Here is a 20,413-nt window from a genome sequence, read left to right as displayed (position 1 = left end):
CAGTTAAAAAAAATGAAATATTAAAAACACAAACATATTTAAATTAATATTTTAATATGAATGTTATAAATCTATGTACAACACATATTCTTAATAATAATATGTACTAATAGTACATTTAGAAAGATTCTTTCCAATGGTTGAAGTTACTGCTTCTTTGTTTTGGGATCGTCACTGTGCTTATGGTTAGAGAACATTCTTTCAGCAGCAACTTTGAAGCAGAATTTTACCAGTGCTCCTCATTCCTTATATCTTTCGCTCATACTGGCAGTGGTTCTAAAAAAAATAAAGTTATTGCAGCTAACTCAATTTCTTTAAACATTAGTTCAGGATTTTTTTTTAAATAATATATGATCAAAACTTATAATAAATGCGACTGCAAGTATTATTTTTAGAACGTTTATTATGATAATATAAACACAATTTGAGTTCCTCCGTCAATAATGTTGAATCAAAGCTTACCTTCATAAGAGGAAAAAGGGAGAGGAGTTGGTTCGATATATGAATGTCCCATGATGGGAAAAGTCACCTGTACCGATCTAAACCTCTTTTGCACATGCACCATGTAGTTAAGAAAACGAAATACTGTTTTATTTTCATTTTGTCCTCCGCAAGAGTCAGCGAAGATGTGCAGATTTTCAATAATTTGTGGATTGTGATAAGTGAGTATTTAAAAAGTTGAATAACATCAGGGTAACACCATCGCTACCCCTTTTACCCTCTGATTTTTGGTATAGGTAAAACACGCTTTTACCATTACTTAAAGTGGGCACATTAAAAACAGAATACATAGAGTTGATTTTTGTAGTAGACATAATTAGTGTTCACGTTGGATACACATTAGGTTTTCAAAAAATCCATACAGATTACTTCAAAATAATCGGTCTTTTTGGTAACTTGTCTTGCTTTGTCAAAAAACTTTTCCGCCTTCAACTTGCGCAGTTTAAACTCAGTTTCTGCTCTCCTTATTTTGATTTTAACTTGTTTCTATTCATACTCAGTAGCATAGTTTTTAAGTCATTTTACAGCGATAGGTTTTAACATGCAGTTAGTCACAAAAACTGCAGGTGTCCGTTCTACGATAGCCCAAGGAAATCTTGTGACACGTATTCACATTATTTCTGTATGAGTCATTAGGGTAAACTACTTTAAAAAGATGGAACATTGTGATTAACAACATATACTGTGTCTAGTAGGAATCTTTTCTGGAGTCCTTAAGACAATAATGAGCTCGGCGCCCATTAAATGATTCTATATGTTGTTATACGAGCTAAACATTTTCTTCAGATAGCTTTTGGTTTATGTTCAAATGTTTGCCTCGCTGGTCTTTAGGGAGACATGCTAATCATTTGAGTTTATTAAGTACTCAATTAATTGTTTTCTTTGAAACCATACGAATTGAAAAAGCTTTTCTGTAAACATTAAATTCGGTAACAACTTCCTCTAATAAACATCTAACTTTCTTTTTACATATTAAATACTTTAACTTGGCATTTCCAATGCCAACTATAGGCCTACGATTTTGGACTGGTAAGATAGACATTAAGCCACATAAGTAGTAGTTCTGTTCATTTATGTTCGCCAAAAAGTTAAATCTGTTTATTATACTATATCTTGCCTCAAAAGGTATTTATCAAAGCATTTTTCTTTCATTTTCAATCGGATTCTTGATTGTGACTCTGTACCCTGAATTTCTTAGCTACAACTCGCATTCTTCCGAATCCTGTTCTTTTTTCGATGAACTTTCAACAAAAACTCCTCCTTACTTTTTTCTGCATCAGTCATTCATTTTAAATTAAAATTAATACTACTAATAGCAACACTGTCTCAATTTACACTGTAAACAGTAAACATGTATAACTGACACACAGTGTGAGTGTGACAAGTAGCCTACATCATTGTCAAAACAGCTGTTGTGTATTGTTACCCAAAACACCTGCCAATATAATTGAAACCAATAAAATAAATATACGAATGTTAAATACAATTTATACTGTATTTTAAAAAAGCTCTGTAGCCATACGAGTTTTTACTTTGTGTTGTATGGTAGTTAGGGCGCGTTTAGTCACTGACTTGACTCCTTCCCCATGACATTCGGAACTTGACCCCTTCTTCCCGGTAGGGTATTATTTTCGATCATTATTTAATATTGACTCGACCCATTTATCCTACAAAACTTTATATCAATATGAAGCACTCAGCCAGGTGTACCACAATCCGACAAAAAATACCCTTGTGAAAAATAGTGACTTGGTCTCTACTTCCCTCTCTCTACCCATTCACATATTGCTAGAGACATAACAGATTTGAAACTTCAAAGATTTGCACTTTGTACTGTTAGGATGGTGCAATTATTTTTCAATTTTCAAAAAATTAAAAACCCCAATTAAAACACTACCTGGTGTCTTGTGCCTTTTACTCAGTTAGCGAGTTCATGGAGCACGCTTGGGATTGATATTCATGGCAGTGATGCAATCATGGGGGTTGATCCCACTAATTTCTGTTTCTTTGTATGTGTATGAAAGTGTGCCTGGCTCTTCTCCAGTTTATATTGACAAGAACGTAGCCCATTTTGTTCCTTATAAAGTTCTTGATCCGGTTCTTTATTGAGAACGTTCTTTCATCAGTAAATGTCAGTAATGCTGAATTATTTTAATAATAATAATTGTTTACTAAAAAAGTAATTGAAAATATGAAAAATTTGGGGGATCCGGACCCCTTCACTGGCTACGTTCTTGTATATTGAGCTATGATATAATATTCTGGGAAAGTTCAGAAAAAGTGGCTGAGCTTCTGTTGATACAAAAAAAACCACAGAGAATCATCAATAAAGCTGAATGATATAAGGAGGTTCAGTACGGCCTATCCTTTAATGCTAACTTATGAATCTTTGTGTACCTGTTTCTCAGGAACCTCTTGGCCTATCATAATCAAACTTTAGGACAATATTATATGGGCGGAAAGAACATTCCTTCACCCTTTGAGTGCCAAGTATTTATTGAGTGGGTATACTGAAAAGTGCCAGGTATTTTTCTAGTGGGTGTACCTAAAAGTGCCAGCCCTTTTGCAGGCATTTTGCAAGGTTTTAGTAAAAAAATTCACAGTTCGATTATTTAATAAGCTATCAACATGATTCTTTTTTATTTTTCTCTGAAAACTCTGTTTAATTAACATAAATAACAAAGTTACCATAACACTAAATTTAGGAATACCAAAAATGGACTTACCTAAACAAAATTCAAAAATGTTTTTAAATTTCATTTTTCAACCAAATTATTATGACCAAATAAATTCATATCCTTTTCTTAGTCCATATCACTGGAAAGTGTATGCAATTGTCTGTAAATGTTGAAAAAATTATATTATTATCTTCAATAATGAGTAAGTTATACAACTTTTAAGAAACTATTGTCACATTGTTTCCGGTAGCTATGGCAACCAAAAATGTTTATATGTGAGTTTCATAATTTAAAGTTTGATCGGAAGTGTACTATAACATTTTATTTTGAAAAGAACGATTCTTCACAAACATTTCAATATGATATTATTTAAAAATATTAAAGGTTACAATTTTTAGTGACTTTTTCCCGAACGTCCGGTAAAATCGGACGTTGGCACTCAAAGGGTTAACAGTTAGAGCGGGAAAAATTTAAATATCTATTTAGAAATATTTGAAAATATAAAATTTATATTTTTGACAAGATAATATATTTTAATTTGTTTACAAAAATTTGTTATCTTTTTTAAAAATGTTTTGAGTGGTCGTGCGGTACATTTGACTGCCTATACTGCTTGCTGCATCGACTAATTCCATGCCTCCACTAATTCCATGCCTCCACTTACTCCCTGATTAGTTTGCACTTCACTTAGCACTATGCCGTCCAATAAACCCGTCTTGACAATGTTTCTGTGTCACTTACCTCACCGGTAACCACAGTTGTTGCAGTGATGACATCCTTCTGCGAAGTATGGCCTCGCTTCTGCCACGTGCCTTTATGGCAACAGTCAAATCCCTTCCTTCATTCAATTACACTGCTTCTTCTACAGCCTCCTTCATAATTTTAAAACAGACATCTTCAGCTGATGACCCTAACAGTTCTGTGTACTTGAAGAACCGTGAAGGAGGAGTGGGCAAATTTAATACGCCGCACAAAGTAGCGGCAGCCATATGGCCTCTGCCAATAGTGCGCATGCCATACACTAATCGTAAATTTATGTCGTATAATTTCTTTGAATAACCTAAAGGTCTATTCGTTAAAGCATAATTTTCATATGAAGCTAATGTTTTTCTTTACGCCCTGTACATGAAAAGTTTCCCGAAAAGACCAGGCCTACACGATTCTTTATTTTAAAATCCATGGCTTTGTTACATTTTTTATAACAGTGCTATTTTATAAATGAACTATTTCATTCAGTAAGGCTGCTTCTTTATAGATTATATCGTTATAGTTTTCTGAAATATTACCTACCTTAACTTTAGAGGCACTGAAAACATCATCAGGATCATTATGATTAGATATAGGCCTAGCAGTGATCACATTTTCGTGTAACCCAATTTATAAAACATCAGCATTGCAACTACTATTAGATTCTACACTCAGTCTCTTCTTGTAAAATTCGCTTTTCCTTTTCTGAAATATTCGTGTAATTCTAGGCATTAATAAAATATTACTACACTTCAAACAAATAACATCGTATTCAACAATTAACACAATAATAATTGTTTTGTTTACGTAAAGTGTAAAAGAATCCCTTATTTCTGCTAACCAACAACAGCTGTAAAGTGTTCTGATATGTTGCAAACAAATCAGGTCTACCAACTTCTAAAACTAAATCATTGCACATCAAGATAAAATAGTAGTACTATTATAAGTACCCAAGTTTCCCCGGTTGCCTAAAATATTCAACGTGTATTATATGTTTTCAAAATTAAATTAAAACTATTCCTAACATCGGATTTTAATAATTTTTGCAACAAACTTCAGAAAGTAACCTAGAAAATTAAAATTAAGAAATTAAGAACGACAGTTGAAATTTTTATGTATTGCCCTACTGAACCCTCTTAACGTTTATTAAGGCTATGTGCTTTCTGTGTGCTAACGAAGATCATGGCACCGTTGACACCAAGCACACTCCTGGCTCGAGAACCTGTCTCACGTTTAAGAGAGCTTGAGGCTTCTAGAACAAAAAAGTGATGCGTGTCCTCCAAGGCAATCTCCATCGTAGTCGAGTAGCTAACGATCTTCTTTCCCAGCTTATTCTGGAAAAACAGATCGATCTGCTCATCCTAAGCGAGCACTATCGTGACCGGTATGGACCCAACTGGTTTCCGGACTATCTGGGGACCACTGCCATCTGGGTCCCGAATACCAACGTGTTGGTTAAAGGTCACGGTAGGAGCAGAGGAATTGTATGGGTGAATGCCAGCGACGCAATTTTTGTGAGCTGCTATTTCTCACCTAATGTTAACATAGCGGATTTCCAGAATCAGCTGGATGACCTAGAGGATATTATCTTGACCCTAGGTAACGGTAGGATAATCTTAGCTGGAGACTTCAACGCCAAGTCTGTAGAGTGGGGCATGCCTGCGACGGATGTGAGGGGTTTCCGGATTCTGGAGATGGCAGCCCGGACCGGTCTAGTGGTCTCTAATGTGGGGAGTGCACCCACTTTCAGAAGACCAGGTTACGGACAGACAATCCCCGATGTCACTTTTTCGTCGGAGGGACTCGCAGGAAGAATCACGGACTGGAGGGTGATCGAGGATTATACCGGTTCCGATCACCAATACATCACTTTCAGTCTCATCGGAAGCAGACTGAGCCGAATCGTACCAACTCGGGCTTCAGGCTGGAATGCTTCTAGGCTCAGTGCTGAATCCTTGTCCTTGGCGATTGACGAGGGCAAGGAGACAGTTCTCTCTTTAGCGGGTAGTGCCACAGACATTGTTGACGCCACTATGAGTCTCATTGCGCGCGGTTGTGACGCCACAATGCCGCTGAAAAGATCCTTGCGGAGAAACAGACGCTCGGCTTACTGGTGGACGGAAGATATCGCCAATCGACGGAGAGTTTGTTTGAGGCTTAGACGGAAGGTCACCCGGGGAAGAAGGAGGGAGGGTCTGGTTCCCGAAGTTCTAATGCAAGAATACAGGGATGCCCGTAGAGGTCTCAGGCAGGCGATCACGGTGAGCAAGGCCTCCAGGTGGAAGGAGCTCAAGGACGATCTAAACGCCGATCCTTGGGGATTGGGCTACCAAATCGTCATGCGACGGCTAGGTGCCCAATCTGCTAGCCCTAACATCAGCGCAGCTCAACTGGAGGTAATAGTTGATGCTCTGTTTCCGTCTCATCAGATTAGGCCGCCGGAGGAGCATATCGCAGTTCGTCCCGAAGAGGGACCTCCGTTCAGTGAACCAGAGCTGAAAAGCGCCATCGCTTTGATGCGCTGTCGGAAAGCTCCCGGGCCCGATGGAATCCCAGCGGAAGTGCTGAGAGTAGTGGCTAGTGGTTCACCGCAGCTGCTGCTTAATATGTATAACCGCTGCCTGCTGGAAGGCGTGTTCCCTCCTCGTTGGAAGATCCAGCGCCTGGTGTTGGTCAGCAAGGGAAAAGGAGACCCCACAAGCCCGTCCGCATACAGACCCCTCTGCATGTTGGACACAGCGGGGAAACTCCTCGAGCGTTTGCTCAAACCTAGGCTGATCCAGGCTGTTGAAGCGGCGGGGAGGACTATCTGACCGCCAGTTCGGTTTCCGCGCGGGTCCTTCTACGATTGGTACTGTCGGCGAGGTTGTCAGAGCGTTCGAGTCAGTACAGCAGGGAGACCATCGGTACCGCAAACTGGTAATTCTAGTAACACTGGACGTAAGGAACGCATTTAACTCGGCCAGTTGGGCTGACATGCTCGGTACCCTACAGTCCACGTTTTTGATTCCACCGTATCTCTTGAGGCTGCTAAATAACTACCTTAGGGATCGGAAACTGGTCTTTGGAACGTTGGACGGACCTCGTAGTAGGGAAGTGACGGCAGGTGCTGCCCAAGGCTCGATTCTTGGCCCAGACCTGTGGAACATCATGTACGACGGGGTTCTTTGTATGGAGATGCCGCACGACACCTTCCTCGTTGGTTATGCAGATGACATTGCCGTAGTCATAACCGCGAGAGAGTTGGATGAGGCGCAGAGATTGCTAAGTCTAGCTCTGAGGCGAATACTCTGCTGGATGGGTGAGCATGGACTGTCTTTGGCCACCGAGAAGACAGAGATCGTGCTTCTCACCAGGAGGAGGATAGATCCCGTCGTGCAGCTAAACGTCAACACGGAGCTCATCGATACCAAACGCTGCGTCAAGTATCTAGGAGTGAGAATGGATTCCCGTATGACATTCTGGGACCAGATCACCTGTGCGGCCGAGAAAGCTGAAAGGATTGTGGCCAATCTGAGTAGGCCCATGACCAACGTCGGTGGACCCGCGGAGGCTAAGCGCCGAGTCCTCATGTCCGTGACGAACTCGGTTATCCTCTACGGTTGCGAGATATGGGCGGATGCCTTGCGGCAGAAGCGCTACAGGAAGAAGGTCGTGGCGGTGCAGAGGAGAGGAGCTCTCCGGATTTCATCTGCCTATCGTACCGTTTCGGAGCCGGCCGTCCTTGTGATTGCGGGGGTCATTCCCATCGATCTTCTTGCTCTTGAGCGGAAGCGTGTCTACGATGGGAATGGCACTGTCAGCCGTGCTGCTGCCCGTTCGCACACAATGGATGAGTGGCAAACTCGATGGGAGACGGAGAGTCGAGGACGTTGGTCTTTTAGGCTCATAGGTGATCTGAGGGTATGGACCGAAAGAGAGCATGGAGAGGTAGACTTCTTCTACCTTACCCAGCTTCTCACTGGACACGGTTGTTTCGGCTTCTACCTTAACAGAATGGGGAAGATCCCGAGTCCGGAATGCCAGTACGGGGATTCGGATTCGGACGATGCCCTCCACACCTTCTTCAAATGTAGAAGGTGGGAAACGGAGAGAAGGGAGCTGGAGGCAGCTATCGGGCGTGTTTCGATGGAGACTCTTATAGAAGAGATGTTGTCCAGTCCAGTAATCGTGGAGCGCTGTCGCTGCGTTCAGCAAGAGGGTGCTAAGGCAAAAAAGAAGAGAGCAGCTATAAAGCACCAGAATAGCTCATGCCGGTGGATTTTAGAATGAAGTAATGGCCATTGGGCGAACGATGGCACCCTCTTGAAGTAGTTTGCAGAGATGCGTTCCCGAGAGGGTTTCCAATGCCTGGGCCGGTAGGTTTTTAGTGGGTGTGAGTCCCACTCACCAGGGTGAACATCTGTCCCTGACGGTGCATAATGCATTTTCCTATCGTAAAAAAAACTTATATAACCAGTTATTTATATATACCTTAATTTATAGGACAGAAGAATCTTATCAATGTAGGACTGTTATACATTTATTGTAATTTACTGGACATTCCTTTCACTAGACTGGAAAAAATAAAATCTAACCACATCATAATGGGCTTAAGTTCCTGCAATAGATTGCCTGTGAGAATAGAAGAACTGAAATTTAATATATTTAAGAGTTAAATTTATGAAATCTTCACAAATTTTTAATTTACCTGTTTTAGACATGTTTTCTTGTTGGTTCTAAGCATTCTTGTTGTGTATTGTGTTAGATTATTTATTTTCGTACTTGTTATCACCTATATAATCTCTGTTATAAATTCAGTATTGAACTTGTTAATTTAACTAAGTTTTAATATACCTCTTCCTTAGTTTTAATATTATTTATTTAAATGTTATATTATGGCCAGAGCAGCAAGGAGGCCTGCTTTGGAGGAGAGGCTGGTTAAGAGCTGGCCTCCCCTTCTTTGGGGGGATATGATTTTGAGATTAGTACCCTAATTCTTCCTCATGGATCTCGATAGGAGGCAGCCCCCACCCCCTAAGCTTACCCACCCTGAGTATCCTGTCACTCCGGAAGCAGCACTAAGGTTCTTACAGGACTAAGTGAAGTTATAAGCTTTTTGTACTAAGAGAACAAAAACAATGTACATTGTAAATATGATAGGACATAACACATAATTCTAAGTACCTATTATTTATATATTATAAATTTTGACAACATCTATTACATGTATAATCCATAATGATAATGAATATGATTGATTGATTCCACCCAGGCTCATTGTTATTTGATAGCATGCAAAATTAAATGGTGACTAATTTAAAACTGTTTACTTTTCAGTCAGCATCTACCCTACTGAATCCACAAGGTGAACCAATTTTTGCCCACTTGTCTTGCCATTAAGAAGCGTTTATTGTCTGGGGCTAGGCTATATTTGATCCCTAACATGTGATCATGTCTAGCAGAAACATTTTGTTCAAATATTTCCCTAAGTTATTTTATGCTTTTTGTTGCTTCTGATTACTTTTTATTTTTACCTGTGATAACCTTTTAATATTATTGTAAAAAAAAATACTGTTTTGGCACTACATGGAAAATTTTACAAAAGAAGAGAGACAAGGGAATCTGTTTGATAGTTGGTGCTATCAATGCACTAATAATCTATAGGCAATACACGCATGAAACTATATTATGAGAAGAGTATTTCTAAAGCAGCAAGCATTAAAGCTAACAAGCCCACACTTGCTATCAAGATGTTCTCTTCGAGGTTTGCTTCTCCTTCTAAAGGAAAAGGCTAGGAGGCTCAGTAGTGTTCAAGAAGAACCTCAAAGAAGATACGAAGATGTGAAGATTGTTCCCATGGAGAGGACAGAAAGACCAAGACATCATGTTGTACTATGTAATAAACTACTGTGTAAGGAGCACAGTAATCTCGTATACTGCAGCGAGTATGCACCAGAGTAATGGACGTCAAGATCTCAACCTATACTACACAATCTACTGCAGCTCTGAAGGCCAGCAATTTACGTATTACATTTCTAAAACTGTAAATGATTATATTCATAATAATATTTGGTATTAGTCTTATAAAAAAGGACTTTTTGTTTATATGAATTGTTTATATTATTTTTCCTATAAAATTTACATCGTTTTAAACAAATAAATTAAAAAAATATGTTATACAAACATGAATATTTTTTTAGTTATATATTTGACATAAGGTATTCTAATATAGAACACACATTCAACATCAAGAAATTATAAATGTAACGTTCAATTAAAAGAAAAAATATATAATAAAGGCCATTATTGGTACGAAAAGTCAGCATGTTTAAAACGAATAAATTAAAATGGATTAATTTAATTTATTTATACATGACTTATTCAAAAGAGTTAAGGTGTATTTAACATATTAGTGACTCATTTTTTCAGAAATGTAAATATTTATGTATTTTATGAGTGAATTAAAATGGGGTTTAATCCACTCCGAGAGCGTGTGGTATTGTGCCGAAAATTGAGGGTTTCAATTACGTTCCTAAATGGTCATTCTGCCCTTAAAACTGTTGTGTCAATTCCAGTTAAATTTTCATCTGAACATGTTTACAAACGGGAAATAGTAATAAAGCACTATTAATAGTTTAAATTTATTTATAAAACTTCCTTAACATACAATTATTTAATAACTAAGATATGCTTAGTCAATGTAAAGTATTAAAAAAGTAATAAAATTAACATAAACATTGGTATTGGTTCACAAAATTATATAGAAATAGAATAGAATATATAGAATACATAACAATAATTCTTTTCAAGAACTACAAAATAATTTTCGATTCCACTCTAAAATACTTTACAATGACACATGATTCCTATTGGTTTTGGCACTACCAAGGGATTTGAACCAAACAACATCCATCTTGAAAAGTATTTACATAATTTGCACCATATGTACCCGGGCACCAAAAGAATATACAGTTTATAAATTATTATATTTACACAGTTTTTGGCTACTCTAAGTTTTGAAGTGCTGACCACTCACTCACAGCAGTCAAGAGGTTTGGTTTATCCACAGGATGACATCTAGGCTAAGAGAATTCTTCATAGCATTATTTATTCTCTGTTATAACCATAATGTATAATTAGAGTATATATCTATGTATTAATTTTATGTCTGCTGTTGTATCACTTTCCTTACAGATAAAAAGAATTTCAAATGTCTATATAAGTCTACTTATTTGTTAGATATATATTAATTGAGCGTATTGAGAGGAATTAGAGCTAGTATTTGAGCCAACCATGTAATTTATATTGTCATGATAAGGCAGTAATTCTATGATATGATTTTCTTACACTGTCATATAAATTCAAAGAAAGGTTTCACCAAAAAAATAAAATAGCTTTGAGTAAATAAAGAATTGAGCTTTCATTAAATATTATTTTATGTGAGCAACTACTTGTATATTATTGGCATAAAGCCAAGAAAAACTGTAACACTTGTCTATTACCAGAACTTTTCCATCACAGATAATCAATTAAACTAGCTATATTGAAAATAACTAAAATTGAGCTCTGTTCACAGTGGTGTATATTTCATAGTTGTGTTTTTAAGTTACTAAAGCTATTTATAATTGTTATAAATTAGAACAAGATATATAAGGTAATGTTAGACAACTATTTACATGCTGAAATGAAGCAGCAAAAATGTATGTTTACTAGTCAACTTAAAATAAAGAATCCATTACTTAATAGCAAATAAAACAGTTTTATTTTATACATCACATTTTTTTACTAAGCAAGTAATTTTGGTGTAGTTGAACTATTTGAAGGAGAATTTTCTCACCGTCAAATTCGTCAACATAAATAAATTGCTAAATTTAAAGTATTTTTTTCTAAATGTTTGAGCTACATTATTAACGTATCTTTCCCCCTAATAAGTTGAGCTTTCAAAACTTCTCTATTAAGTTACAAAGCTGTTGCTTTTAGGTAACTTTGTAAATTTAGTTCAGATTGAAAAAATTTACAAATAAATACATATTATTGATAGTATAACCTAGCTTAACCTATACTATTATTATTTACATTAGTCGACATTACGGACAGAGTTGTTTGGTTTCTAAGTGGACTGTACACGGGATAATTTCTTTAATAAATATATCATGAATCTTGTGTTTGTATCTTCCTCTGTCACAGGCTCTGAAAAAAATAAACACGAGTAAAAATCACACCAATACAATAATATTAAATTGGCAACAGATTAGGATAAATTTTTATTCTAAGTTGTTGAATACCAATAAACAAATATTTTTTTTAGTAGTGTAACTACGAAGATCTTTTTGAATTCTTTTCTATTCGCATTTTATTGAATTATGTTTATAGTGGAGGATTATAGATTGATTCCTAAACCAAAATGTTATGCTTGTTGAAAATCTGAAGGCACATGTATACTGTACCTTTTGAATTTTCATTGTCTGAGGAAAAATATAAGCTTTCTTACAAGACTTAAAATTAATAGAATTGAAATACTATTGGTGTTTTCACTTTTCATCACATGTTTGATAGATTCCACAAAGCGAAGTGTCCGTTATATCAGGGCTAAGAAAGCCATTCAGTAAGAAATATAATACAATAAATGTAATAAAATTATTTTTGATTAGTTGGCAACGAACATTGTTTTCACTGTTTCTTTGATTTTAAATTCAAACTCGTCATACAATTAAAACTTTTGTTCGAATTTAGAGTTTAAATAAATGTTTTACTCATATTTATCTATTTTTGTATGATTATCAGCAAACAATTGTGTTTGATCAAACAGATAAATTTATATACTAATACATATGATTTATTCCAAAACATGCGTTGTAAATGATAATGAAACAATAAAAATGGGCTGTTTTTGCATAAATTACAAAATAACAACCATCTCTCAGGTATATTTAATAAATAATTGACCACAGCAGCATTGATAGTGATGCTAGGGTCTTCTAGAAAGTGTAATGGTCTGAACAAATTAATAAATATATAAGAATTTTGAATAATTGATTTTAGGGTTAAGTAACTATTTAATTGTAATTTGCTTATTGGCAACTTTGTTCGGAATAGGGACTGACTTTAGATACAAACTAGGTATGGAATATTGCTTAAATATTATGAGAATTTAAAAAATGATAATATTTATAACCTTAAAAATGTAGTTATTTTGTTAGAATGTAATAAATAAATCTATGTGTCTGTCTAAAAGATTTATCCAAATTACGAGTTTGAAGTAAGTAGGAACTTGACCCTGTAATAAATAATAAGTTTAGGTTCCAAGTATGAGCAGTATAATTAATTTAGGCAATTAGCACATGCTATCTACTTTACATATCGAATCATTTTTGTAGTATATTTAGTCAAAGTTCTTCAATTGTGTTCAATAAAACATAACAGTTCTATTATAAGTTCAAGGACGTAGCCATTGAGGGAGTCCAAAGGGTCTGGACCCTTCCAAATTTTCAATAGTTTCAATTACTTTTTTACCCAACGATTACTATTATTTAAATAATTCAGTATTACTGACATGTATTGCTGAAAGATTGTTCTCAACATAGACATGGGTCAAGAACTTTTTAAGGAATAAAATGGCCTTACTTTCTGTCCACTTTGGGAAAATATCAGTTGTCTTGAACTCCCCTTCCCAAATGTTTTCCTGGCTACATTCTTGTATAAGTTAATAGTTTTAACAAAGTAATTTAATTTTAGTTTGGTTTTTGTATTTGTTTAAAACACTGTATATATTCTGTGTACAATGATAAACTCTTCATACATTACCTTAGAAATTTTATTTCTCTACGAAGTCCTGCTTTCAAAGTGAATCGAAGTTCGAAATGTCACTGCCCTATAAAAACAGAAATGGTAAATATAAATAAATTGGATTGACTTTTGCAATTATAAATGCTTAAAATGCAATATAAAAGTAAACAATAAAGTATCAGAATGATTCAATGTGTTCTTCAGCGGCTACTGGATATAAAATGATAAATTCTATTTGCTTTATAAGATGCCTGAGCACAGTTTAAAAAATGAGCATCTCATAACTTTGTGTAAAGATATGTTTCACATTATAAGTTACAACAAACTTGTACTTTATAAATTCTCAAATCTCTTATGTTTTGTAAATTAAAAAAGTTGTATTAAGTTTATGATTTAAAATGAGAAGTTACTTCTAAATTTTTCCATATCCTGTATTTTTACTGAATTACTTGCTACTAATTTAAGGGGAGTTGAACAAAACTCAGTACAAATTGATTAATTCATTGTCATAAGGCAATAGTTCTTCCCTCATTCTCAATAAATATTATGTTGGGATCATATAACACAATATCCTGGATTTTGTTATTTAAATATTAAAGTTGTGTTGGATAAGAGGTCTAGAGGCCCAGAGACCCAGCAATGTCTTAGATGCTTTTTTATGCTACCATGGGATAGGAAAGTTAACCCTCAACTGGTGCACAGTGGCTATTGATTGTGGCTGGTATATGACAAAATAGTCTGACAGGAAGTTTGGTTCTAAAGGCTAGCATACTAACAACATATGCTGCCTCCACCACCACCACTAGTATACTACATCACTCAATGAAAAGTGATAAAGTTCTTACTCTATCTGTTTTGAAGAGCTGAGTTTGAGGCATCATGAAGGTAGAACCGATGTCTCTCTCTACCATCGTATGCCCTTCCTGGAAGTGGATAAAAAAATATATTATCAGAGGATAAAACAGTTTCAAAGTGATGAATTCTAATTGTGGTTACATCACATGGTTGTTAAAATGCATACATCTCTTTGGTAAGTCTGAGTTTGGTATGTTAAGAACAATTGGAATGCACAGATAAAGTCTGTGAGTGTGCGTTGAGGTTTATTTTTTGTGGAGTAATCAATTTTGGACTTTAAAAGTATTTTTTATGCCAGATTCCTAGCCCTTCAAGATAACTTCCCTAACAGAAAAATTAGATTTGATAACTACTAATGAAATTACAGGGTTTTAAGTACTAACACTTTGGTGCAGATGTAATACAAGTTTCATTTTGTATAAAATATCACCAGTTTGTTTGGGTCTAAATGGTAAAAATTATTCCTGCACAGTAAGTGATACTTGCAAACAGTGGAATCTCATTATATCAAAACGTCAATACAGAAGAATAGAAATGAAACTTCAATACAAAAGAATCAGCACAAGAAATCTTGTTGAACCCTAAGTATTCGTAAAGTTCTTTCACTTTTGACTGTTCCTAGCAAACGATGATTATATTGTACGAATGTTGTTACTGTACTGTTACTGTGAAAATTTGTTATATTGAGGTTATTTACATTAAACCTTCAATCTATAGAAGTAGAATTAGCATTGAAGTATACAACACATTCAAAGGGAATGACAAAACTTCGATTTATGAAGGAATTAGATATATTAAGATTCGATACATCAAGATTCCACTGTAATGATTATCTTGAGTATGTAACGTTTCTTGTATTCATATAGTAAAGTTGTACAAATCAGTTATAAAAGAATATTTAGGAAGCATAAATAACCTCTACAGCAGCCAAGTTATTAATGCTTCATAAAAGTTCTTCTCTGCACTGCATCTCTATAGGACTTCTGTGAGTTGGATGAAATTTTTCCTTAATATATACGGCACTCATAGATATATTTATAATATTTAACATATTAAAGAATATGTTCATTTTTTAAATTCTCATTCTCTGAATTAGTCAGCCTCGAGATACCAAAAATCAAAATTTTCGTTAATGAATAAAAATCATGTTCCACTCATTCACAACACATTTTTCTAGGGAAGTAAGGAAGTGAAAGAAGAAACTTACATCATTAGCCCGATGAGAGCTAGAAGAAAGTCTCTTCGAGTGGTAGTCTCGGTGTAAACTCTTTGTCGGAGGGTGAATGGTTGTCTCATCATAAGATCTAGCCTCAGACACTGTCCTGTAACCCAACATCCGCTACAGTAACCGAGTCCTGGTCTGGCCGACCAAGTTATGCATTTCATTGCACTCTCAACCACTAACAGAGATAAGCAATTTTATCTTTATTGTTAGCGTAGCTCATGGAGCACTCACACTCTGTTAAACCACCACTTCGTGCACAGCTCATGTATCAAAAATAGAGGAAAAACACCAAAAACAAGCTGAAGCTCTTCAACTATTTTGACAAATTTGATTACATTATAAAAACCAGTTCAAAAAGGCTGTGGTACAGTGCCAGAAGAATATAACACCATACATATGTAATGCAAGAAATTAATTTCATTAGCACATTTTAAGCATTTCATGTCTGAGTGTGGCTGTGGTTATAAAGAATAGATTTATAAATTTTTCTAAATAAATACTTTTTGACAGTAATTGGATGGAAACATAATTTTTAAATATATTTAATTTTAATCAAGAATAAACAAAACTGTAAATTCACATGTAAATATTTACTATAAAAATATTTATGAATGATATACAAATGAATAAACTACTTAAATGTAGAGTAAAAAACTATGTTATTTTAATTTAGCATTTTAAACATTATATTCTGAGAAATTAACAAATATAAAATATATATTTTAAAAACTTCACTTAAAGTTGTTTTCATTACTTCATTTATCAGACTTTTACTGTAAACTGTTACATTTAAAATCACCTACTTATAATTAAGTCATGAAGGAATATATTCTTTAAATTGTTCAAAATTGCATTTTTAGTAAATAAAATTATGATTAAAATCTGTTTGTTTAGTGTAAATGTTGAATTTAAATACTCATCTTACCACCAAAGCGACTTACTTACGTTCTAATTAGCTAGTAGTTTAACTCGGTGGCGGCTCGCGAGTTTGAATTTTGGAGGGGGTCTACCTTAAACTCCGTTACCTATCCCATCCCATCCAAAAGGCAAGTGTATCGTTTTTAATTAGTGATTAAAAGTTATTTTTAGGACATTCAAGCACATATCGAGCAACATTAAATTTGAAGTCATTTAACGAGCAGCCACTGGTTGAACTAGAGCAAATTAAAATTAGAAATGTTAAGTGATAAAATACAGTTTAACTCATTTCAAAATTAGACAGATAGGGATTAGATTGTTAATTAATGAAAATGAGTCAAAGTTAACGCACATTTGTGTACGATTAGCTTAAACAGTTTTGAAGCACATGCTGTGAGAAAGGATAGAAGAGAAGAAAAGAAAGAGAAAGGATAGCTGTGGAAGAATGGTGTCTTACAAGTGATCAACTTTAGAGATGATGTCTTCCAACTCTGCTTCTAGTGTTGGTGGAGGGGGAATATCCACTATAATGCAGCTGTGAACATAAACGGTGATGTTAGGTTGGTTGAGGGTAACACATGGATGGGAAGGATGTTGGTAGGTCATATACATGTCACATTTAGGTGTGCTAAAGTTCAAAAAACTAATCACCTTCTCCAGTAATTGAATAAGAATTAGTGCACTGTATTTTGTGTACTGAGTTTCCTTGACACTACGTTTTTTATATTGCAAAAGTTTAACTTTTAAACAATGGGTGGCCAAAAAATAATTTTTCCTTTATCATAACTAAATTTTTTTAAATATTTTTACATTGCTTGTGATATCTTAATTTTCTACTCAATAAAAGTACTTGGTAAAAGTTATTTTTTTTGCAACAGCTTTTTCATCCTAATACAAAAACTATCTACACTGCCAAATGCCTAGGTCAGTTATCCATTGCATATTTCATTTCATTCACAAAGTGTTCACTGCCAAGTTTAACTCCATGAAAATATAAAGTTGCAAGAGTGTGATGCAGACTCCATAATTCTTATGGGCATCTCAATGGGGTCCTGGGTAGCATTGATAATGTCAACTTCATGACAGATTACTAGCTGATGTTAATACAAAATTTTTAGTCCATTACACTTATCATCATGAATGTTTTTCATTGTTATTACTTATCACCATAAACACTGCTTATATTTTTACTTTTTGATGTCGTATTAGTAGAAGAAATAATATTCAACACATTCACTCATAACAGAGCTCCATCTAATATTTTCATTCCATTCGAGTCGGACCATTTCCTAGCTCAGGACTTTCGATCATGGGGTTAAACCAATTTTATAGACCCAAAATACACCTAGATGATAGGCTTTGACTCTCGTAGCCTGTTGGAACATTTCAGTGTAGTTGTATTCATACTAGTTATACATAAGTCATTGCCGCTTATTCATTTTTTGATGTCATAATAATGAAAGTGTTAACATTTTGTCTGAAGCCTATTGTATTCATTGAGTTCTAGAAAAAAATGTTCCTAATTTATTATCAGTTTTATAGCAAGTAAAAGCTTTCCCAAATATTTCTTTTGGGTTACATTTTTCACTTATTTATTTTAGATTCGTGTAATTTTAATAATGTGTATTTCAAGAGAATTTATTAATGGTTGATATTTCCTGTAATCATTATGAGAAAGCCTTGCAGATATTTTGAAACTGCTGTAAAATCAACAGAATTTAAGTCACTGTATGAAATTTGACATGTTATTGATCACAAGGCATGTATTTTGAAGGAAATTCCAAGAAGCCCAACAATTTCATGGGTTATTTTAGACGGAGTGGGCACGGGGATGGGGGATGGGGGGCGGAAGTTGTAGACTTTTGCCTGGATTTTAAAATACCCAAAAAATAACAATAATCATGACTACAGTGATTTTTTATATCTGCATAGATGTTTGCATCTATTTGCATATCTGGGGTTTATTATGGTAAAGTAATACCATAATTTATTTTATAAGTAGTGTGGTGTTTTACATAACTCTCACACAACAACATTACTACAATAACAAATACTATGTTGGATTTTTATTTTTTACAACACTCAAGTAGGAGGCAGTATTGAATTATTCACTAGTGACCATTACATTCTGCCATAGTATATGTCTAAACTTTACTATATCATGTTATTTACTAAAATTAAGTTCTAGAAACCATTTTTATGTTTCCACTAGACATATTTAGGTATTAAAAAAGATTCCCAAACAATATGTTTACAGTAGCTACACGAAAGAGTTTACAGGTGGTTTATCCTTGTATACACACATTTTACTTTGGTGACACAACCAATGTTTCCTCTTGATCTAAAAATCAAGCTTGCATCCTTTTTATAGTAGATAGTCTAAAATTACCTCACACTGGATTGGTCATAGTGCATCAAATTATTACAACAAGTCAATCAGATAAATAAGTTTATCATTGAAGATATGAAATATCCAAATAATATTCTAATTGAAGTAGTTGAAGAATACTTCAGAAAGGTAACAATCAAGTTTTATCCTTAACTTACACCTCCTATGAGATACACTACAATCAATCAGTTGGGTTTTTGTGAGCTACCAATCAAGATTGCAGTTGAAATAGTGCTTAGAAATTGAATACCAATTAATTTTGCTATCTTCTTAAAGTTTGTAAAATAAAAATACTCTATCTATCTATATTGTTTCTAAAATTGTTGATATAATAAGTAAGAATATGATCCATAATACAACACCTAAACTACTTAAATATCAACCCAACACCTTTTCCTATCATGTTTAAATATTTCTTAATAAATCAACTGAAGTATAACATGTTCTTTTCTAAAAACGTTTGTTTGTTTAATGTATTGAGATCATAATGAAACCAAAGAAATATACTGAAACCAAATGCACATTTTGGGATGTATATCTTAGTGCTCACATGCGGATATGAACAAATCCAATCTCCAACCCACTTCATGGACAACAATACTTCGCCTCTAATAAAGTCATTTTTCATTTCATTTCATTTCATTTCATGAGCTTGAGATATGGGTACCGTAATTCTGATCGAACATAATGTACTTGTTTTCATTAAGTGATCTCAACATTATATATCTCATACTCTAGACTTAGCGCTTTAGTAAAATACTACCTTAAAAATCTCAGACCTGCTTTGTTAAATAAATTTGGAACTTTTTTAGAATTACAGTATACCTAGTTTAGAGAAAAGGCACGAAGAAAAATGAGAGTGATGATATTACTGGTACATATAATATATATAAATACTTCACTAATCTACTCTATTGCTTGTACCTTTCCCCAGTGCGGATGGTATTGAAGCCTGGTTGACTCAGGTCAGTATGAGGCTCTTCAATGAACGACTCATCTAACTCCTTTGTTCTTCCGACGGTCGCTGATACTTCAAACCCTGCCGAGACTAGAGCGCCTGTAAATTTTAAATTCATTAACTTCATTTTACCTAATTAGTCTGATGAATAAAATGGTTTTAGCCACTGATAAATAATGAGACATAGAGTCTTCACTGAGAAAGGTTGTTTTAAATTCTTCAACATTCAATTAAATTTATGTTGTGAAGCAAATATCAGAATTTACTCCAATTACAGTTGTTTCTCAGCTGTATGTGTCACAACAATACTGTGTCACAGTAGGAGATTGAACTCTAGCATACAGAAATATAATATGTTTAGTATAAATATTTCT

At 34.6% G+C, this 20,413-nt stretch overlaps 1 protein-coding gene across 1 annotated transcript in view; it reads right to left on the bottom strand.

Annotated features, from left to right (window-relative positions):
* Window positions 1-10,623: 10,623 nt before the first annotated feature.
* The window catches only part of LOC124368921, a 185,471-nt gene continuing 175,681 nt past the window's right edge, over window positions 10,624-20,413 (bottom strand). Inside the window, 6 exon segments of the mRNA XM_046826467.1 lie at window positions 10,624-12,098; window positions 13,713-13,779; window positions 14,540-14,617; window positions 15,757-15,871; window positions 17,150-17,227; window positions 20,006-20,138. Of these exon segments, the coding sequence (XP_046682423.1) occupies window positions 13,747-13,779; window positions 14,540-14,617; window positions 15,757-15,871; window positions 17,150-17,227; window positions 20,006-20,138 (437 nt within the window). The 3' untranslated portion in view covers window positions 10,624-12,098; window positions 13,713-13,746.

This window comes from Homalodisca vitripennis, chromosome X (genome assembly GCF_021130785.1).
Source record: "Homalodisca vitripennis isolate AUS2020 chromosome X, UT_GWSS_2.1, whole genome shotgun sequence".
Taxonomy (NCBI): domain Eukaryota; kingdom Metazoa; phylum Arthropoda; class Insecta; order Hemiptera; family Cicadellidae; genus Homalodisca; species Homalodisca vitripennis.
The sequence above is the reverse complement of the archived record's forward strand: the minus strand, read 5'-3'. Positions and strand labels throughout refer to the sequence as shown.